At 48.3% G+C, this 22,047-nt stretch overlaps 3 protein-coding genes across 3 annotated transcripts in view; 2 read left to right on the top strand and 1 right to left on the bottom strand.

Moving 5' to 3' along the window:
* Window positions 1–7,971, top strand: part of CAPZB (capping actin protein of muscle Z-line subunit beta) — a gene marked incomplete at its 5' end in the record, with an annotated part of 42,737 nt that extends 34,766 nt beyond the window's left edge. Inside the window, 3 exons of the mRNA XM_082009302.1 lie at window positions 4,378–4,443; window positions 5,683–5,759; window positions 7,047–7,971. Coding sequence (XP_081865428.1) covers window positions 4,378–4,443; window positions 5,683–5,759; window positions 7,047–7,149 — 246 coding nt within the window. The 3' untranslated portion in view covers window positions 7,150–7,971. The remainder of the gene's footprint in view (window positions 1–4,377; window positions 4,444–5,682; window positions 5,760–7,046) is intronic.
* A 5,434-nt stretch (window positions 7,972–13,405) lies between these two features.
* Window positions 13,406–17,282, bottom strand: SLC66A1 (solute carrier family 66 member 1; the record flags this gene model as incomplete). Its single annotated transcript, XM_082009493.1, has 7 exons — window positions 13,406–13,504; window positions 13,836–14,021; window positions 14,391–14,483; window positions 14,715–14,869; window positions 15,987–16,074; window positions 16,310–16,439; window positions 17,113–17,282. 7 exons carry the CDS (start codon window positions 17,280–17,282, stop codon window positions 13,406–13,408), a joined length of 921 nt encoding a protein of 306 aa, XP_081865619.1.
* An 809-nt stretch (window positions 17,283–18,091) lies between these two features.
* AKR7A2 (aldo-keto reductase family 7 member A2) lies at window positions 18,092–21,732 on the top strand (the record flags this gene model as incomplete). The annotated part of the gene is made up of 7 exons (XM_082009454.1): window positions 18,092–18,290; window positions 18,804–18,991; window positions 19,521–19,625; window positions 20,125–20,221; window positions 20,322–20,421; window positions 20,746–20,875; window positions 21,442–21,732. The coding sequence occupies 7 exons, from the start codon at window positions 18,092–18,094 to the stop codon at window positions 21,601–21,603; spliced, it is 981 nt and encodes a 326-aa protein (XP_081865580.1). The 3' UTR covers window positions 21,604–21,732.
* Window positions 21,733–22,047: the final 315 nt, after the last annotated feature.

Here is a 22,047-nt window from a genome sequence, read left to right as displayed (position 1 = left end):
TGGAAGAACACTTGTCTTTTTGCCTAGTGAAGATTATGTTCTAATCTTCAGCAATATATGTCGTTATACATAAATACTGACTGTGTAGCCATCTGTGTTTTGACTCCAAAGGACATTGCAGAAGAACTGTTTGGTGGAACTGGAAGGAGGAAGCTGATTTTTTTTTTTTCTTTTTACTTTTTTTTTTTTCCCTTGCTGTAGTCCTCCTGCAAAAGGCATGCAATGTCAGATAGAGAACTTCTATATTTACAGTTTCCTAGATGAGGGTGCCCTTCCAGACTGTCTGTTCTGGAGACGAGCCTGGATACAACTCAGGGGAGCTCAGAGTTAAGTACCACAGGCTGGAGGAAGCAACTCCCAGCTCACGTCCGACACTGCCAGGCTTCACTCAATGCAAGGACTGAGGCTGGAATTTGGATAGGAAAAGAGTGACCGGCGTGTTATATGTCATCTTCCTTGACGAGGGGCCGCAGACTGAAGTGCTGTATGTCTGAGAGGAAAGGACAGGACGTGTTACCTTCAGGTTACAACAAAGGGAGCAATCCTTGCAGGGAAATGAAAAATGCCAGCAGCTTTTCAATTACCTTGCACGTTCTCCAATGGCTGCAGGTAACTCCCACCCGCCTCCTGATTCAAGCCAGATGCTTGGCAGATGATTTTCTCTGACAGACGTTGGGGTCCCGTCGTCTTTGTGTACGTTGGAATGACTTGTGTCGTTTGCCACGGCACTGTATTGCTTTGGCTGAATTTTGAGATTTCATTAGGCTGCGCTTTTATTTAAGGTAGGAGCAGCTGTATGATTCTGTTTCATTTTATGCAAAGTAGATGTAGCCTTCCTGTTTTCTGGCAAATAGTCAAAACTGCACTTTGTTGGACAGATTTCTGGAGCCCCCTCCTTGAAAGCAAGACTAACAGGTGCCTTTCTGAGATCTCGTTGCACACAAAGAACCTGTGTGTGTTTCCTAAGCCAGGATGAACATTGTGAGGGAGTGCAAGTTTGCTGAGAAAGAAGTTGGCTCAAAACCTGTAGTTTATTTACATACGGTGGTGTGGGAAGGGAAGGTATAAAGTTGTAGGGGAAGTGAAGCCTGGGATTTCAGATTAAAGCAGCACAGATGTGCGTCGATTTTGATACTTGAAATACTCTTCAAGCAAAGGTGGAACATTTTGCAGAGCTGGATGAAGGCTGTTCTGTTGCAAACTGAGCTCTCCCTGCATTCGGGAAGATGTGCCCTGTGATGTATTACTGCTCAATAAAACACCAGCGGAGACATTCCGCCATTTATCATAATAAGTAAATCCTTCGAGGCTTGTGCTCTGCAATTAGGAGAGTCATATATTTTCATCAAGTTGAGCTTTCATGTAAAGGCCTATCCCACCGACTTCCAGATGTTGTAGCGTTAAGCAGGGCGTTGGGGAGTGTTTTTCCACCAGAGGGATCTTCAAGTTGTAGCTGTCACGATCCTTAAGCTCCCCCTCAGCGGCTGTCCAGTTTCCTGGAGGCACTGTCTCTCTCATTGCTAACCAAGTAGTATTTCTGGGCTGCAGAGGGTAGCAGCGATGTACTGAACAGTAATTGTCCGGGAAATGATTTCTGCTTCACATGAACATACAGATTTTTACAGTGGTTCAGTTATATAATAGGTGGTTTAGGAAAAGAGGGAGTAGAAGAGTTGAGCACGTATGGACTAGTGGCAAATAGAGCTGATGTGGCATCCCCAGATTTGCTCATGGTTTTGAACGTACAGTTTGGTAGAGGGTATGGGATATCTTTTGGTTACATAAATATACATGAAGGCCATGAAAGGATGAGGTAAGTTCTCAGCTGATTTCTACAAAGCTGCAAGCTCCTTAGAGCTCAAAACCTTCATTTATCTAGTTACAGTTTGGAGAGGCCAAATTTTGCCTCACTTGTATCCAAATAATTCCACATATTTTCCACCTGGAGACTTCAGTCTGCCCACTGCTTGTGGCTTGGGAGCCTTTGGCTCACATTGGCCTGTTTGTGTTTCATTAAAGAGATTTTCATGTCGCTCTGTGGCCAGAGCAGCGGTGGATGTTGTTGTCAATTCTTCAGAGCAAAATGGTGGATGAGTTTCCTTCTTATCTTTCTAGTATTTGGAGACGCTTTCGTAGTGAACCGAAATGTTTATCCAACTTAACATTTCTCTCTTCGTATTAACTCTTTACTCCAAATAACGTTTACAGAAAGCCCAAACAGCTGCTATATTCCATGCAGGAAACATCCAAAGTGACCAGCCAGCCATCGAGAGCTTAATATACCCAGAAGAGTGAGTTTCCCTCTGAGTCAGACTTGCAGCAGATGGCTGGGGAAATGAGGCAAGGAAGCCAAGCAGCGTATCTTTCGAACGGGAGAGGAGCGACTGAGCCATGTAGATTGGACTTGGCTCATTTCTGGAGCGTTAGGTTTTTGGCTCAGCTCAACGGCAGATGGGGAGTGACAGTGGGAAGATGAGCTGCTTGTTAACATCAACTTACGGAATGGAATTTCCCCTCAAAGCAAATTAACCCCTTTATTTAAGCAGCTACAGGCTTTCTCCTTAGGTCCGTGCAGTAACAGCCACCGGAAGGAACCTTTAAAAATCCCAACAACTCTGCTGTTTGTATAACATGGCTGCTTACTGACTCTGAACTCCATTAAAACAGCCTCTTGTAACATCTGGGCTTCTATAGCATATAAAAATGTTTTCCTTCTGGCAGCAGCTTTTATGGAGATGTAATAATATACGTTTTGCAAAAAATATAATTCTATTTTCAGATTCTGCTGCTTACCAATGAGCTTGGCCTGTCCAGGTGTGGAGGAGACGCAGTGGGGAGCCTGTGGAAGTAAATGACCCACTGCCAACTCCCCGACTGCCCCAGATTTGGCCAATTTGCTGATAGTTCCCAAATTCACCGTAACATGTATATGTGTGTTTGCGTAGTTCAGATTTGTATTCTCCCTCTACTGCAACTGGATCTGTTCTCCAGGCAGCATGTCTCCGTTCCGTGTAAACAATCTGACTGCAATCTAAAGGAAAAATTAAACGTCCTTGTTCTTTCTTCCCCTCTTCTAGGTTATCTTTTGCCTTCGGGGTTCCAACTAAATTACATGCTTCCCCAAGCCTGTTAGAGACTTGGCTTATTAGAAGAAACCTGTAGCTGGCCCAGATTTTTAAACTCTGCCCTGAGGGAGGGATATGAACAGATGGATAAAAGAATTCAGTGGGATTAGTAAAACCCTTTGAAGGCTGTTCGTCCCACTACATTTTTCTCCCGGTTTTGTTTTCATGCCATCTCAGCACATCTTGTATCAGTTGAGGTTCCTGGGACTGATGTTCATTGTTCAACAGCTTGTCTGTATCTAGCCAGAAATTTCATCTCAAGAACTGGGGAAAACGGTCTTTTTTCCCTAGCACAGATCGTGGATGATCAGCCATGGCCTCTGGATGGCCATTATATGGGGCAAAGTCAGATGAAATAAAACAAATATTGCATTCTGCAGTACCCACTCCCAATTTTTGATCTTGGCGATGAAAAATCTCACCTAGATCGCGTACCCATCTCCTGCTGAGATACCATACTGAGGGCATGGTATCACTGTCCACTTGAGTTGATCCAACTCTGCGTTTCTACTGCAAAAGGAAATCTGCTTCTTTCCTCCTATATTTAATGCTTTGTACTTCCATCCTCCTAATAGGTAAATGCTGGTTCAGCTTTTTGGTGTAAAAAGAACTACCAATTGTCGAGTATCTCTTTCTGTTTTATTGCAGTAGTTTAAGTCATTACCAGTCTTGCAGGTAGTTGCAGCTTTTGGATTCTCTGCACCTTCCCTCTCTGCTGGAAGGTAAATAATGCCTAAGGTGTCTTTTGCCAGGAGATCCTGAGAATGGAGAATGTGCCCCATGTGTGGTCGGAAGTAGCGTTTGAGACGAAGATTAAAAGAAGCAGCTGGTTTTGCAGGGATAGTTCACAGCTGCTGAACTGACAGCACCATCCTCGTGTGCATCTCATCAACAACAACCTTGTTTTCATATCCACACGCTGTGCTACTGTGCTTCTTGTCGTGTTACATGTTCACTGCCATAGATCTCCTGCAGCCCCGTAGTAGGTAGGGAATGACAATTTTGTAGTGCCTGTCTACAGCAGGGTTTTATTTTGATTCATGGTTTTTATTACACTACGTTTCTGTTATCAATATGTGAGCCTTTGTCAAGTTCTGGGAATTTCTCGGTACGTTACTATCTGTATTGAAAGAATAGTTACTCTAGGATTTTGAGACCCACTTCTTCCATCCCTCCTTTTGGAAAGGGAAGCTGTCACGCACCTACCGTCAGTTTTCCATGTTATCAATGGACCTGTGTCTTTCCTTTCTAGATGGAGAAAGATGAGACTGTGAGTGACTCCTCTCCACACATAGCCAATATTGGACGCTTGGTAGAGGTGAGTGCTGTGAAGCCGCCGCAGCTTGAGCCTGCTGCAGGTTGTCTTGCCCATATTGGGTCCCGTGTCAAAGAATTTTGTTGCTTTTGTCTTTACGAACAAGTTATTTATTCGTATTTTGTCAAGTCTCGCTGTGTGGATGTTGCTCAGTGTTTGATGGCTCAGTACTCCTGCTAGTATGCCTTCCAACCATTTGTAGATACAAAAACACCACTCTGCACTTTGTCTTCTGCTCTTTACAGCAATAACTTCATGTGGTTAAGTGGTCCTTTCCTGAGAACTAGTTAACAACTTCCTACCCCCACGTTTGCTTCTGTGGTCTCTTTTGGGCGGAATTACTTAAAGTCAGGTTGTGTTATACAGAACTGTCCCTTTAACTGAAAGCTCAGTGTGCATCGAGAGCTTATTAAATCCCCTGGATGTGTTTTTATGGCGGCTGTCAGTCATGTGCACTCTGCAGGATGAGTGAAGGCTGTGATTGTGTTTAGTTGCTCGGAAGGGGCTGTGGTGCTGCACCAATTTGCTGTTTCTATGCACTGTCCTGTATGAAGGTGTTTTTGATTTCCTTGATCTTCATAGCCACTTTGGCAAGAGAGGAGGAAATTCTCGATTAAAATAGACTGCAATGCCCTTTTTAAAGGAACTGGGAAATGGAAGGAAGGCAGGTACTTCTTTTTTAATCCCTTTTCTAAGTTTTTGGCTTGAGTGAAAGCAACCTAATGAAAAAATGCTGCTTATTTACAAGACCTTTCTCAAAACTTTGCCATGCGGTTTCAACGAACGAGTCGTCAGCTCAAAAATTCAAAGGAATCCATAGAGCCCAAAACTATTGACCCGTTGGTCGTGCGAAGTGACTGACTTGCCACTTGTAGTCCGTTCGGTGCCAGGAAATTACAGAATAAGCTTGGGTTGAAATGCATTTTCCTTTTCTGCAGCTGAAGGCAGAAAAATTGATAGCTGGACAGAAACTGCCCTCTTGTGGTCCGGAAAGAAATCTCAGAGCCTTTTTTGGGAGGAGAGGAATAGAGCTAAGCTTTTATTTCTTTGATAAGAGCAGAGAGATAGGGTCATACTGCCTGCTGTGAGAATGTCAAAGTAGGAATACACTGGGTTGAACTGTGCTGTGGCAAGTGGTGTGCGTCAGGGTGCACGCAGACGGCGCGCAGAAGAGTGTAAGTGCACCGTTCCTGAAGGCAGCTGATGTGACTAAAGTTCTGCTTTCTCACCTTTTTTTCCTAGGACATGGAAAACAAAATCAGAAGTACACTGAACGAGATATATTTTGGAAAAACAAAGGACATCGTTAATGGGCTGAGGTAAGGGGCTCTTCAGCTGGCTATGGGACCCCCTTCCCTTCCCCGCATTCCCCTGCAGTGCCTGTGGTACGGTCCCCAGCCGAGCACTGATCTGCTTCTGTTTGCTGGGACTCCCCTTTCCTACACTAAGTCTTTTTGTGCCCCTAATTGTTCACCTCACTGTGCTTTGGAAACGTTATTTGTTGTGTGGAGTTTAGAGAACACTTCTACCTCATAACTATAAAAATTTGAAGCGATGTTTTCATCCCTTGTTCCCTCACCAGGAAGAAAATAGCCCAATTAGCAACACTTGTATTTCAGAATTATTTTAATTAGGAGTTTTCTTCTTCACGGTCCTGAAAATTGTACTTAAGTTCTGACTTCTCTTTCTGCTATCCTTAAAAACAGTCGGTAGGTCTCAGAATTAAGTCATGACATTAGTGCTTTGCGGTATTTAGACTTTGTTTTAAATTCTGTCTTTCTCTCAACACCGCTGGTCAAAATATAGTGTACTAGAACAGATGAAGTGAATAACCCCCCTGTGCCTTTCTGTAGGGAAAGTGTACTGTACTTTTCAACCTCTGCTCATTTCTGGTCAGGAATTTTACACAGAAATCCCAAGCTGGTAGTTCTCATGCTCGTAGAGGGAAGTACAGAACCGTGATGCCAAATCATTCCATTTTAAACTGCAGATCGACCTCCTAGCACAGTGTGGTAATGCAGAATAAACAAATGGTGCAAATAAGTATACCGCTGTTCTCTCACATACTGAAATGTGAAAGAAGACAGAATAATGGTGCTAATTAAATATTTGTGCTGCCTTCTTAACAGCATGGGCAGAGGGAATTGACAGTATCTGAGAAAGCAGCTGTTCTGGTGTTCTTTGTTTTGTTTTTTTTTTTTTCCCCAAACCCCAGCTTTCATAACAGGCCTCTATTTTCATTTGTGGTGTGCAGGGGTTTAGCCAGGAAGCGTTTATTAACATTAAAAGGAAATATGTAATACAGCCTTTTTCCTTGTGAACATTGCCTTAAGCTTTTGTAATTGAATCTATTTCCTATGTCTCCCCACTGCTCAGTTTGAGTCATGGCATCGGTGAGATGATCTGCTCAGAACTGGTAACATACAGAGCACCTGGCTTTGGCTTTGCCTTTAGCCTTTTTCCTCTTTCTTCTAACCTATGTATTTACACTTATTCTTCCCAAGTGTGCTCCTGGTGGTTTCCAGAATACCAGCTCTGTGTTACTGAGTTCTTCTGACTGTTCTTTTCCCTGTTTACTTCCCTCGTTTCTAAACTGCTCTCTGTAGATCTATTGATGCTATCCCCGACAACCAAAAGTATAAGCAGTTGCAGAGGGAGCTTTCTCAAGTGTTGACCCAGCGCCAGATCTACATCCAGCCTGATAACTAAACCAATCCAGGTACCCCCTGCCTGTGAGGTGTGACAAAAAGCACTAAACCAGGACTCACCCAGCCAAGACCCTCTGCATGATAACTGAGACCAGAACTAACCCCTAACTCCCGCAGACTGATAAACGACATCTGATCCGTGTTTCACCCAAGGGTTATTTCTTGATACGGCCAACTAAATGCTGTGATTTTTATTTCAAACGTTACTCCACCCCTTTTCCCCCCATTTGAAATGCCACGCTCTGAAACGTGGCAGGATTTACCACTTTGCACTCTAGCTTGGGAGCAAGAAAGGAGCATGTGGTCACATACCCAGCGTGGTGTTAGCTTGGACTGATTCGATCCAGGAGCCCCGGGACTCTGTCCCATGTGCACTATAAGTTTTTTACAGCTGTGGTACACCACTTCAGTGAAGAAACTCCCTGTAATTTAGCACCTCCCTGCAGAAAGGAATGAAATCTTGGAAGTCTCACAGTTTTGAAAAGACAAAAAAAAAAAAAAAAGACTGGTACTTCCCGTGACCTCTGAGTAAATGTAAGCTCACCCCACATGCACATCCCCTATTTGCCTGGTGTATCTTGAATTTCCTTGGAGCTTTAAATCTGGTCCTGCTCAAGCTCTACTGAAACATTCCTCACCTCCACTCGTGCTCTGCAGAGCCTCTGAAGGGATTTGTTCATATGCTCCCATTTGCTCTGGAGCTCTGAACGTCTAGGACGCACGGCAGTGACTAACCCTGAGCCAGTTTAACCTTCCACTCCAATTCATAATGAGTTGCAGATGTTGTCTTAAACACGTTAAGCTGACGAAGGGGAAAATGCACTGTTTGTTGATAATGGCCGAGAACCACTTCTTTAGCCTGTGACAAATGCAAATATAAAATGTATATATTTTTATTAAAGCAGCGGAAGTCTCCAGAGACAAGAGAATGGAAATACTGTTATAAAAATGTTAGGAAAATAACTGACACAAAGAGCAGCCTTGTTTACAGGAGACAGCATCCAGGCAAAATAAGGTAGCTTTGAGTACTGAAAAGGGTGTGAAATAGGGTTTACTTGGGGAGAAATCCTACCAAACTGGTTCCTAACCACTTCTCTGTGGTAGCAACTCTCAAAAAGTCTAGTATTATTATTCTATCAATGATCATATTTGAGAGAGCTTTTTTAAAAGTGGGAATTTCTTATTGTACCACTGAAAACGGAGGTTCCTCCGCAGCTGTCTTACAGGGCAGCGAGCCAAGGTGACTCCGAAAAGATGTAGCTTTTCTTCTGTAACCAAACTTTTAGCAAAAGGGAACCCTTGCAGTAATCTCGCTCACAGCATCTCTGTTCTTCTTCGGCTGCTTTGACTCACCAATTACTCTAGGTAAGGTACAAACTGGAAAAGCAAATTTGAGAACAGAAACTCCGGCTGCTTTTCCCACCGGTGAATACGCTGGAGGGAAGTTTTGACGCGGCTGCTCGACCCTGGGTGAACAGTCTGCAAAAAGGTTCTGGAGCTCCCCCAGCCCGGCCCTTTTCACGCTCGTGGGTAGAGGCTGGATTTTTCTCTGCCTTCCCGTCACGGCCGTTTGGAGAGCGAGAGCGCTAACACCCTTCGCTGGTGGTCCACTGGGGTTTTTCCAATCTGTAACGTAAAAAATTGGGACTCTCCCTCCAGCAGCTGGAGGCTGAGCGGAACTTCTGGGGAAGCGTGTCTTTTGGTGCCGTCCTTGCTAGAGTGAATTTTCCTTTGATATACTCACTGAAGTGTTCACTTTGCCTTCTGCTTTCCGTATTAAAACAGGCAAGCTGAGTTTTGTTTCCTCTAAGCCTGGGTTGAGGTGCTTCTCCTTCCTCTTGACTCACGTGCAGAAGAACTGTAAAAAACGCCTTCTCTCAACCGCATCGCCTCTGACTTGTGTTTCCTTCTTCCCCGCAGGTCTGTGCAGACTTTTGCAGACAAATCAAAACAAGAAGCTCTTAAAAACGACCTGGTGGAGGCTTTGAAGAGAAAGCAGCAAAGTTAAAATACTCTTCATGCTAACAAGACATGCCATGCACTCATTAGATTCCTTTCTTAGAAAACTCATCCCCCCCTTCCCCTTTTCTGTTACGTCACGTCACGATTTGCATTCAGTACTATCCATGCAACGCCATCTTCTCCCCATGAATAAAGCTGTACAAACTTTTTCAGTCTCTGAGGCCTACTTTGCACCACATTTTACTATTGAGACCTTAGGCTACGTTTCTGTAGAAGTCCATGTATTCCCCCCCTCCCCTTCACCCTCCCCCATGCATAAACACGGATCATTGTTTGTCTTTTCCTTCCTGCCCCCTCCTGCCTTTTGTTACATTGGTGTAAAAAATGTAAAACAAAAATTTATTAAATACTGTGGTGTGTGAAAGAGGAAGAACTGGAAAAAAAATAATAAAAAATCTATTCCACGTATGTTTGGGGGCTGGGCACAGGGGCTGGCTGGTGGGAGGGAGGGAAGAGAGGGTGTTCCTCGGTGTTGTACTATACTGACTAAATCAGATTTGCAAGGAAACGCTGATTAGGAGACCTGCTGAAAGTTCTGCTCTTCTATAGCCTGGTTCCAAGGCGCTTTTCTGTCAATTTTTATGGAATGCAAAAGGGGTTTTTTGTTTTGATTTTGTTTTTTGTAAAGCTTAAATTGAATCTACATCTGATACTTGAGCCTCCATACTAAAAAAAAAAAAAAAAAAAAACCGACTAAAACAAAAAAAATAAAAATAAAAAAATATCCCAGGAAGCAGTGTGTGCTGTTGGTGTCCTCCTTATTTCTCTTTCCTTCCTGCAGCGTTACCTGGGGTTTGTGCTGCGAACACTCTCCTTTGTAGCACCTGAAAGCCATGGCTCTGGCTGCAGGGGGGTAGACGTGTACTTGAGAACAAAGGTAAACACCGAACACGTCCATAATCCAAACAGCCGCTGGATTATATGGCCACAGAAAACGTGAAAGCTTTTTTTTTCTTTGTTTTTTTCCTCTTGCATCCAGATTAGCTGAAACTTGTTTTAAAGAGGGTTTAATGTACTGCTGCGCTTCACAGGTGGAGCACCTAGCCTGCTGTACTTGCAGCATGCTGGCACCTGGCTGTTCTCCTCCCGCTGCATACTGGCATCGATGCTTTGGGCATCCAGCAACCATGAAACAGATGTATTTAGAGGAGAAGGGTTAGTCCAGCTTTACTGGAAAAAGAGTCTTGGGGGGGGAACCTGTGTGTTGAAACACGCCGGTGGGCAGAGGAGAGGCGTTTCGGTTCACTTGGTGGTTAGAGGGGGCTGGCTCCAACCAACAATCCTCGCCCAAAAACTCCTTTTCCGCTTGGTCCCCGTGTGATTTGTGAACCTCTTTCCCCTTCTTTAAACCCTTGGTGATCAGAGGGCCCACGCATGGCTCCAGGGCCGCTGCCTGCATGGATGGGCTTTGGTTATAACAAGCTCTTAATCCCAGTGAAATTGAGAAAGCAAATAGCTGCTGGGCTCTTCCTGTACATGGCCCTCGGAATGAGCCCTCGGGTGAACCCATGCAAACCAGGACTTGGCATCAGAATTAACACGCTCTAATTTTGCTTTTCTAATGTGACCCATGTCACATCCAGACATCTGCAGGCAATTACGGTCCCATGCCGGAATATTTATGCGGGGGTCTCTGGTCCATGGTGCTGCTCCGTGGCACGCAGGCTGCGGAAAGGCTCACCTGCTTGCCTCAAAGCTGGGGTCCCCGAGGGGAACACGTTGACATTTTGTCATCGTCTCCTCTGCCTTGTGTCTGAGGAAGAACCTTTTCTGAAGTTTTCCAAGCTTCATTTCATGAACTCCTGAAGCTCAGAAAAGAGCGTGTTAGCCCAGGAGGGGGAGATGTGTGGGTCCTCTCTCCCATTTCCAACTGTGCTGTGCTCAAGTTTTTGCGGGGTTTGTTTTCCTTCTCCAAAGCCATCTCCATGCACACAAGCCAAAAATGGAGGTGTCTCATCTCAGCTAAATTTAAGCTATAGGCTCAGGGTATACAGAGAGACCCCAGCTGCTTTCCGCAGCAACCTGCAGGACAGATGCAACGACAGCAGCAGCTTATTCGTCTTCTCAAAGCAGCGTAACCCGACGGTTTGGGTCCTAACCCCCAGCTTTGGCTTGGCCGCTACAGCCCTAAGCCTATTGCCAAGTTACATTTAGCACTTTAGGACAAGTTGTTTCTGGTCCGTGCCTTTTCTGGTTTAACACTTGCCTCTGCAATATCTTAAATTGGAGGCTCTTTTGGGGACAGGGCTGCATTACAGTCTCAGAGGGACGATAACCTCGGTGAGAGCCTCTTTGCCACCTGAATTTCCATCCACCATCACCTCGATGGCTGCTGGCACATGAACGTACCTGTGGGGTCTTTTACCTCCTTAGATTAAAGGTGCTTCTCTTGCCTTTTTCTTGGCTAGCTGGAACGTGGCAATTATCTTGCGTCCTCAACCATAGTTTCCGCAAGGTGGGTGTGCCAAATCCCATCCCGTCCCCTTGCCACAGGTCAGCTTAGTAAATCCAGCTCTCGCTAAACCAACCCTGCCTTCCCCGGCCCGTCAGGGCTGAGCCAGCAAACGTCAGCCCAGGTTCAAAAACACTCCTGTAATAAAACTGAGCCCTTCAATTGGAAGAAACAGGTATGAGGTCTAACGAAGCTGTGCCTTCTATCTTGCTAGGAATCTGCTCATGGTTTGTACGAGTACTGGATGGGAATGTTTTTTCTGCAATTCCTAGGGAAAGGCAGCAGAAGAAATCCTGCTGGCTCGAAGACGGGGAAGAGGCGAGCAGCCCCATGGCCTGTGATGGGGGGAAGGATTGTCAATGAATGGAGTGAAAAAAACCCACCAGCTTTGTTCAGGGGGCTCAAACAGTTGGAAAAATATTTCTTCTTTCCAAAAATGGGTCAGCTTTAAATACTGGCACAGTTCCAATTAACCTGCTGTTGCAGTTTGATGGGCATCAGGTAGTCTGACTCCCACTTGATGTACGATCTAGGCTGAGCCGTGTAATCGCGGAGCTGCAGCTTGGCTTCCTCGGTTCGAGGCCGAAGCAGGGAGGAGGGTGACCTCCTCGGCAAAGACAAACGTCATGGAACTGGCCGAGGAGTCGTAAATTAATGACAACACAGCTAAAGCCAAAAGGGGCACAAACGGGGTGCTGCGTGGGTGGGCAGCGGGAAAGCTGTGGGTCTGGGGAAGGAGAGGGAGAAAAGGGGAGCAAAAAGAGCTAGTAGTGACTGCAGAAGGAAAGTTCTTGTTTTTAAAAGGACAAATTGTGTTAGTTTTCCTTGAAGGGCTACAAGCTTTGGTCGATTTTTCTCTTGTTGCCTACCGAGAGGGACTGAGCTGCTCCTCCCCAGCAGAAATAGCTCGGCACACCGCTCTCCCCTGCCCACCCAAAAGCATCTCTCCTGACGGGGATAAATTCATCAACAAGACCGGGCAGGACTGAAAACCAGATCGAACAGAGAGGCAGCATCTTCTGCCTGGGTGACTGCCTCCGCAGCTAAACAGAAAGTGATGGAGCAACTTCCCTGAGAAATCCATGCAATTAAAACATGGCTGAGGCAAAAAATGAGAAGTCAGAGAAATGGGGACTATGAGATGCATTAAGAAAGAGGCAGGAGCTGCCAGTTGAACCGGCAAAATAAAACCAAAGGAGGCATGGGGGGCAAGGACTTGTTTTATCGACATGTGAGCCGCGCTAGTTAAAATAGCGTGGACCGAAACACTTTGGTTACGCTGCTCCTTCCTTCTGAACTGGCTCCAGCCACTGCTGTATGTCCCAGAAGGAGCTCAGTGGTGGAGACGTGAGGCCCACAGAGGTAACTGGTGCTCGTGTTTGTGGCAGGTCGGTCATCTCCATCCCCTCCCCGCAGCTCCCTTGGCTCTCCTCATGTTTGCCAGTACCAGGGAAGCTCCAGATCCCCCTTGAGAAAGAGCAGGTAAAGTAGAAGTGACTGGGCTTATGTGTGAGGCATTAAAGCAGTGATGAGCAACCTTTTGAGGTATCAAATAATTCCCTGTTTATCCCGATAGCATCACTGGCATCAAAGAGGCACGGGGTCTCTCCTCAGCATCCTCGGCTGCCTGGCTGGGCTCAGTGTCTCAGCAGCACAACGTCAGCCACTGGCTCAGGTCCTCTTCTCCCAAGAGCCACCAAGATGCAGGGGCCAGTTTGCCTGGCGTTACAGGCAGCTTTCTCATCTGCGTCATCCTCTTCTTCCTCCGGGGCAGGTCCCTTCGTCAGCTCTCCAGGCTGTCACCCTGCCCGCCGAGAAGAGCATCCCTCTCTTCGTGGGTATCGGGTCTTCCTCTCCGATAAGCAAGGAACTGGAAGGAGATCTGAGAGGAGGTTAAGGCTCTTCATGCAACCAAGGGTGGGTCTATGTGACAGGCTGGGTCTCACCACCTGAAAGAAGGCTGTTTGTGCCAGGACAGGTGGAAACCAGGCAATGAGCTTAATGCAAATAAGGGTCTGAAGCATTCCACTGTTGCAACACCATAAATTACTCACCGGCACACGGCTGAGCAAGCTCAGCTCAAAAGCAACTGGTGAATAGCATCGACCCACCCGCTCCTGCCTAACCCTGCCTGCTCGAGACGGGATCGCTCCCTGCAAAGCCTCGTCGGTGGGATGTGATCCCAGGGGGAAGTGTTGGCGGGGGAAGGATACAACCACGTCGAGGGAAAGGACACCCAGGCTGCCCACCAGCCAGGGGAGGTGGTGCAGGACGTAGTCACCTTCGCCTTGCCCTGGCTCGGGGTTCTTCAGGAGGACACTGAGGCCGTACAGAGAGTTCCCCAGCATTACCAGGGCAAAGAGGGAGTAGGAGACCCCGATGGTGGATTTCCTCTTGTACTGGAAAAAGAGGGGCCAGAGAGAGGAGCTTGGGTGCAGGTCTCCAAAATCTTGCTAGAAAGTCGTATTAATCACCCTCCCCCCGAAAAAAGAGAAGAAAAAAGGTGGTGACTCAAATGCCAAGAGCCTTTTAGTTCCCCTTTTGCTTGTAAATAAAGACAAAATGAAAGCCCCTCCCCAAGATATTGGAATGTTAAAGGGAGGGGAGAAAAATGAATTGGGTTTTGGAACAGAAAAACAGAAAGGTATGAAATGATCAGAGACGGGGACCTCAGACCTTTGAGCAAGAGGAGAAAGATGATCCCTCTTCAATTTGCAATCTCGGGACCCAGGGGGTCCCCAGGACCGGGCTCACGGCGTGGCACTTACGTTAGTGTAGATCTGGGGCACCCGGGAGCACAGGTACAGCACGGAGGAGATGGAGCCGATGGTGAAGCCAACGATCTCACTCCTGGTGAAAGGCTGAAAGGCAAAGGGGGGTCACGAGCAGCCCCCGTGTTTTCAGAGACGCGCCTACCACGCCACGTCTCTGTGCGGGTGGCAGCAGGACCAAAACCCAGTTTTTCATCTCCCCATCTATCCCTCGCCCCACTGAGCATTAAGCGGGGTCACACTGGTCCAGCTGGAGATGCCCACCCCACCGGATGCTTTACCTTCTCTCCCCCCATCACCTAGATTAAGGAACCGGCTCACCTTCGACCCAAGCTCATCCATGCGAGCGGAAAGCAGAGACCTCCCTTTAAACGTAGCTGGGTCCTGCGCCACGGCAGCACCTCTGCCCAGGAAGGAGACGGTCGACACTGTCCCCACAGAAAGGAAGACGAAGGCTGCGTTGATTGGGGCGGTAACTGTGGGGAATCAAGCGGAGGCTGGTTTGGGAGGGTGCCTCCATCAGCCCCCGGTGCGGCCCAGCACCCTTGGTGGGTGCCAGGACCACCTCCGGGATAAGAGACCTTCAAGCTCTCCCTTATCTCTGCGGTGGCACAGCCAGTCCCGAGCAACTCTGGCAATAGCTGCTGTGGGCGTTTTATCTCACAGCGATACAGACAATTTGTGAGTTATCAGGGAGGAAATTGCTCCTATCTCGGCAGACTCACAGCACTCGAGTTTCTTTGGCTGTAGGGCTGCTAAAAATTATCCCCCCTGTCTAGAAGCTTTTCACTGTCGTAACTCACAACAGCACACATTCCAATCCCTGCCAGACCAAGCCCTGCTTCAAGAGCAAGGCTCGTATTATATTCTGTAAACGAGCTCTCCAGCATTAACAAAACTATATAGTTGATGGGCCATCTATCAATTGGTTTAATAAATTCAGATGGCTTCAATAAGTGAAATAGTTTCAGGGTTCAAAGGGATACCCGTTTGTAGTTCACAGAAAGCTGTTGTGCCAAAAAGTGGCTTTTCTCTTGCTGTTTAAGCCTTTCAAGAACTGCAGAGCCCCGTTCAGGTTCCCTTTTTACTCCATTTGAATTTCTCCATCATGTCATGGCTGCCATTAATTGCAAGAGGAGTATCGACCGGAAACCTGCCGGAAAACTTCACCCCTTCCCTTAAAGCGCTGGCCTGGGTCAAGAGCTCTGGCTGTGGTTTCCAGCTCTGAGATGGGAGTCACCGCGTTAACTGCGGGCAAGTAATTTCTTTCTATGCTTAATGAAACTCACAGGGGGTTTATTTTCAACCCAGACATTGTGCACAGAGGTTTGCAGGGGTTTGCAGAAGCCCCAGGCATGGCTGGTAGCCATTCACTAAGTGGCTTTCATGGGTGCCCAGATTACCTAAGAAAAAGGCCAGTAAGCAACAAGGTGCATCTAATAGCTGCATCAACGTGTCTGCAAGACTTCTCTGCCCCGATGAGTCTCCCCTAGAGATTGCTTCCTCTCCCGGCTCCGCAGCAGAGGACAAGCCAGCCTGAAAGACGTACCAAGGGGAGCGCTCGGCCCCACCACCCTCGTGACCCCGACTCACATCCTCCGCCTCGGTTCTTCACTTTGTAGTAGCAGTAGAGAGACAGCATCACCAGGTCTGCAAGCACATAGTAAACAGCCGTGTAAACCTGCGGGGAGAAGGACGGGTTGGTCCTGCCTGCAGAAAGGCTTCCAGATGGTGGCTAGGGTATAGCATGGTGTCCCTGGGGAAGAAGGGAGCACCCCAGGGGGGAGAAGGGAGCACCCCGAGGATGTTTGGGTTTCTGGTTCCCGGTGCTGGATTAAGCAGCACCCATCCCATCCCTCCTCCCTGAAGCTCGGGGTGTTTAAGAGCCAATCTAGCCCCAGCGAGTCGGTCAGTACCTGCAGTGGCAGCTGATCAGCCAGGAAGGAACCGATGAGGTTTAGGAGATCTCCGCCCAGCCATCCCAGCAGGAAATATATGGAGAGAGCCCGGTCCATGATGCCTGTTTTGCAGGCTTGGTAAAACTGCCTGCAGAGAGTCGGGCAGAGACACAAACCTTCACCGCTGCCCAGCTCACTGCTACCTGGGAACCACCCCCAGGTTTCCCTCTTGTTCCTACCTGGGTCATTTTGCAATTGCCACCCACTCAAAGCACCCTCTAGCAAAGTCACGTGCTCCCCTGCAAACTGTCCCCCCTGAGAAGTCAGGCGACCCAGTGGGTGCTCGCAGCAACCCGCTGTCCTCAAGCCCTCGTGATCCGTCCCTCGTGCGGGGGCAGAAAACAGCGAGGAGAAGCACCGGTTGCAGAAACCGCCTCTCTGGTTGCAAAATAACCTGATGATACACTGTGACTGAGCACGACCCCCCACGTCCCCCTCTGCCACGGTTGTCCCAGCACTTCCCAGAAGCCCAGGGCTCCTGGAAACATTTCTTCCGCACGTATGACCTGCAACAACTGCGTCGCAGTTGGCTTACATGGGTTATTACAGCTGCCAAGCATAATAATACCAATATAATAACAAACAAGCTTTGGGGCTGTACTGCCGGCTCCCTGTCCTCCCGTAACCCAAATTTCCCAAGCCCAGATTTTTTTTGCTGGGTAGATTTAATAATTCAGGCAGCTTGTGCTTGAAATTTGATTTTTAGAGAGGGGCATTATACCAAGGGAAGGGCTCGGATGGATTTTGGGAGCAATACTTACGGAAAAGAGGCAGCCGCAAAGCACAAGATGGAAACCAGACCCAGGACGACGCTGGCGATGTCCCGGCCATCCTGGGCACATTCGCTGAACACGTCCATCACCCAGCGGGAGCCGTTGGGACAATCGGAAAGATTCCCAGGCGGGAGACCCCTCCAGCGCCGTCCATCCATGGCCTCCAGCGCTCAGCTTCGCCGAGGGGTGTTTATCAGCGTCCGGCCGCGAAACTGTTGGGATAATGCCAGGGAAAATGCAGTAACATGGAAAAAAATTAAATAACACTGGGGAGAAAATGTATCTATATTAGAAACGGGCTCACGGCTCCTCCGGCTGCGGCCTGAAGCCGGCTTGTGCCGCAAAAAACACATTACTGGCTAATACACCTTAACTGGCCTTAATTTCGTGTCGGGTGGGATGACCCGACCGGGAAGGCCGTCAGCCCGGCAGAATTTGGCTTTAAAGACGAAATTGCAGAATTCCTTGCAGAATTCCTTACAAGAACAGGGACTTACCTCACTCGCCGACAGCGGCTTGAGGATTGGCTTTTATTTTTTCTTTAGAAACCCACTGCTTTTCCCCCCCCCCCAAATCCACTGCTTCTCTGGAAACTTGCTGGGTTCCTTTTGCAAACCTGCTGCTTTTTCAGAAACTTGCTGCTTTTCTTCCGAATCGGCGCTTTTTCAGGAAGTTGCGGGGGCTTTTTTGCAAATCTGCTGCTTTTGGAGGAAATTACTGGGGGTTTTCGCAAACCTGCTGCTTTTTCTGGAAATTGTTGGGTTTTGCAGACCTGATTTTTCCAGAAACTAGCTGTTTTTGCTTCAAACCTGCCCGGTTTGGGGAGCCGGCACGTAAAGGCAGAGGCTCAGGCACGGACCCGCCGCCGCGCCTCAGCGCATGCGCGCCCGGACGGGCTCCGGCGGGAGGGGCGGGTGCTTTCCCCGCGGTCCGCGCCGGGCGCGCAGGCGCAGTGGCGGCGGCGGCAATGGCGGCGAGGGGCGCGCGGCCCGGGGTGGTGCTGGGCGCCATGGAGGTGGGGCGGCGCGCCGGGCCCGAGGCGAGCGCCGCGCTGCTCCGCGCCTTCCTGAGGCGAGGATACCGCCTCCTCGACACCGCTTACATGTACGCGGGCGGCGAGTCAGAGCGCATCCTGGGCACGCTGCTGGCTGGTGGCACGGAGCCCGGTACGGCCAGGGCCGGTCGCAGTGGGGCAGGGAGGAACGGTCTCTGAGGAGAGGGGTCATCTCTGAGGAAAAGGGTCTTCCCTGGGCCTGTTTCCTGAGGAAAAAGGTCTTCCCTGCCAAGCTGACACTGTCCGTGAGGAGAAGGGCCTTCTCCCCGACCCATTCCCTGAGGAGAGGGGTCTTCCCTGCCAGGCTGACACCATCCTTGAGGAGATGGGACTTCCCCTGGGCCCGTTCCCTGAGAAGAAGGGACTCCCCTGCCAGACTGACACTGTCCCTGAGGAGAAGGGAATCCCCTGCTAGTGCTGAGCCCCGGGACTTGAGGAGAAGGGCCTCTCCAGGGCAGACCTGCAGTCCCCAAGGAGAAAGGCCTCCCCTGCTAGGCTGCCATGGTTCCTGAGGAGAAGGGCCTTCCCTGAAACACCTCAAGCAGTAATTGGGTTACATCCCTTATCCCTGCTCCTTTCCTGAAGGTGGAAACATCCCTGCTCATTCTTTCTTTTTCTCTGCCAGTGGAAGTCGCCACCAAGGCCAATCCCTGGGATGGGAAGACACTAAAGCCTGAGAGTGTGCGATCGCAGCTGGATACATCCCTGGAGAGGCTGAAGAGGGCGAGTGTGGAGCTCTTCTACCTCCATGCTCCTGACCATGGGACCCCGGTGGAGGAGACGCTGCGTGCTTGCAATGAGCTGCACAAAGAAGTAAAGTGGGAAGTCCAAGCCTGGACCACTTCTTAATTCCCTCCCACCACTTTTTAAAACCAGGGCTGCTTGTTGTGCCCTTCTGCAGTGCCGGGTTTGTGCAACACTAGGGAGAGGGGACACAGATGACCAGGGCAAAGCCAAACAACTGACGCTCCGTTGCACATTCACGTGGTGCACTTTGTTCTCAAAAGCTCTTGGAAACGTTAGAACATCTGAACTTTGCTTTCAGCCATGTTAACTGACTAAGTTAAGATTAGTGCTGGTAATGGGGAAGAATAATTCCTGAATTGCATTAATCTAATAGTGACATTTAAATTAGAAGGTGTGAATTCCAAATGAACAGAAGGCAGGAAATGTTTTTGTCAGGTCTTCTAGTTCATAGTCTATCTAGAAAAGGGGGACAGGAATGGGCAGAGATCTCTGGGCTAAAATTTGGTGACTGTCCTTTTCACCGTAAGCATCTTGCACCATCTAGATACAAATGCACTTTTAAAAACGAGCTGAATACCTTTTTATTCCTCTGCAGGGGAAGTTCAAAGAACTTGGTCTATCAAACTACGCAGCATGGGAGGTTGCAGAAATCTGCACCATCTGCAAATACAACAACTGGGTGATGCCAACTGTGTACCAGGTAAGGGATGGAGGCTTGCTGTGATGGGGGAAATCTTTTGTGGAGGCTGAGATGAATCAAACCAGAAGAATACAAATGTTCAGATCAGAACAGCATACAGATGGTTCTCTGTGTCCTTACAGCAATGGTCAGTTGCTGTGGGGAAGGGTCTGGGAGCCCCAAATTTAGCACCAGCCCCCAGTGTGCCAGACAGAAACACAGAAAAGGAAGCTGCTGCAGTTAGTCTGGGAAGTCCTTTAAAGACACGCATGATTAGAAAGCTGAGTATGTGTTTGTTGCTTGAGTCAGTGACTCCCTTGATGTGGAAATTAAAGGTTTGTGCATTATTTGCAATCTTTTAGAAAGTCTGTTCCTAAGCAGACAATAACCTTGTGTGACATGAAGCTGCTCTTCTGGATAAGAGTATTGTCAGTGAAGGGTGGGGAAAAGGCTGCTTCAGGTGCTCATGACCACTGCCATGAGCTACCATTTGAAGCTTGTCTCCCTCATCTTTGTGCAGGGTATGTACAACGCGACCACTCGCCAGGTGGAAGCCGAGCTGTTCCCTTGCCTGAGATACTATGGGCTGCGGTTCTATGCCTACAATCCGCTTGCAGGTACGAGGACGGAAAGGGTGAGGCTTTGAGACAAAAACATGCAAAATGAGGGCTGTAGAACAGCCAGCCCATCTCTAAATGTGCTGCTGACCCTTTGCAGGAGGGCTGTTGACTGGCAAGTACAAGTATGAGGACAAAGACACACACCAGCCCACTGGAAGATTTTTTGGGAATGACTGGGCTCAAGCCTACAGGGACAGGTAGGTTTTGAGTGGGTAGGTGAGCAGGGAGATGCGGCAGGAGTGGCTACATAAAAAACCCACACTAATAATTAGCTGAAAGGAAGCAGAACTGACTAAAGCTTATGCAGTGATTACGTCTGCACGTGTAGTTGGGGCCGTGGCTTGTGACCAAGCTTTGCAGAGTGGTTTTTAGGCTCAGCTTCCTCCTGGCTTGCAGAAGTCCTTGAAGGCTACAAAGAGTTTTATGAGGCTTCCTAAAAGCCCTTCGTACGTGACTGGAATATAGATATTACCATTCACTGGAGGTCCCAAGGGCAATGACTGTGATTTCTCTTCTTGCAGGTACTGGAAAAAGCACAATTTTGAAGGAATTGCCCTTGTAGGAAGAGCTCTGAAAGATGCTTATGGCTCCAATGCACCGAGCCTGACCTCCGCTGCGTTGCGTTGGTTGTACAATCACTCCAAACTGCAGGTAAGGGCTTCACATGGCTGCAGCCAGCGGCCTGCACAATGCCACCAGAACACTGTCGTGCCACACGAACAGGGAAATGTCTCCATACAAACAGTTTTAATCTGTATGTCCTGTGGGCTTGTGGCCTTCCAAAGTGAATATTGCTGTATGGATTCTGCCTGCCAGGCTGTAGGAGGGAGCCAGCTCTGCATTTCTGCATGGTACCCTGTGTTCATAATAGGGCTGGAACAAGTGGAAGATTTTAAGTGCCATTTACTTGGGTCTTTGCTTCCCACCCAGACATCTTCCCTGCGAGATGACTTTGCATTTCACTGCACTAGAAAATTGATGATATATTCCCCATCTTCCCACAACGTTCCCATACCCCTCGTGAAGTAGGATTTGGCAGCTTTTGAGGAGTCAGCATGACTTGGAGATGTTCTGGCCTTGTAAACAGGACTTTGTGGTGTTAGTTGTTTAAACATCCAGGAGTTACTCGAAAGAAACATTGAAAGTTTGGCCTGCAGCAGCTTGAGAGGTGAACTAGGTTTCTTTTGGGATCAGCAATTCCTCTTATTGCTTTCCAGGGTTCTCTTGGAGACGCAGTGATCATTGGGATGTCCAACTTGGAGCAGCTAGAGCAGAACCTTGACTACAGTGAAGAGGGTCCCCTGCTTCCAGCTGTCGTGGAGGCGTTTGATAAAGCCTGGAACCTGACTGCGCATGACTGCCCCAACTATTTCCGCTAGAGACTAGGGTAGGGACAAAAACGCGGGTGTTGTGGGGGTGGATAATTGAGCACAAGTCTCTTGAAGCACAGGAGAGGTACTTGCCCACCCTGCCCCTTTGATCAGCGTGCAAATGGGTTGAGATTTTTTTGTGTATTAATGAAGCTTTGAAGGATCCACTACCGCCTTCAGCACTTGATGTGTTGGGCCATGCCTTCTTTCTCCCCTCATGGACCTTCAGCTCTACGCAGCACACACTATAATTTAAAGATGGAGTTGATCGGGGCAAATGGACACATAACTGGATGATGGCCCCACTTCTGCTTTAATATGATCGTAAATAATTCGTAATACAAGAATAAAACCTTTTTCTAACACAGACCGCATCTCTTAACTGTAGCTACAACCTGGCTGGCATCTCCTTATCAGGGCTGGGTGACTTTGAGCTAAATGGCTTCTTCTGAA

Source organism: Phaethon aethereus (genome assembly GCF_964289735.1).
Source record: "Phaethon aethereus genome assembly, chromosome: 21".
In the NCBI taxonomy this organism is placed as follows: Eukaryota; Metazoa; Chordata; class Aves; order Phaethontiformes; family Phaethontidae; genus Phaethon; species Phaethon aethereus.
Note: the sequence above shows the minus strand (reverse complement) of the source record. Positions and strands in the feature narration are given on the sequence as shown.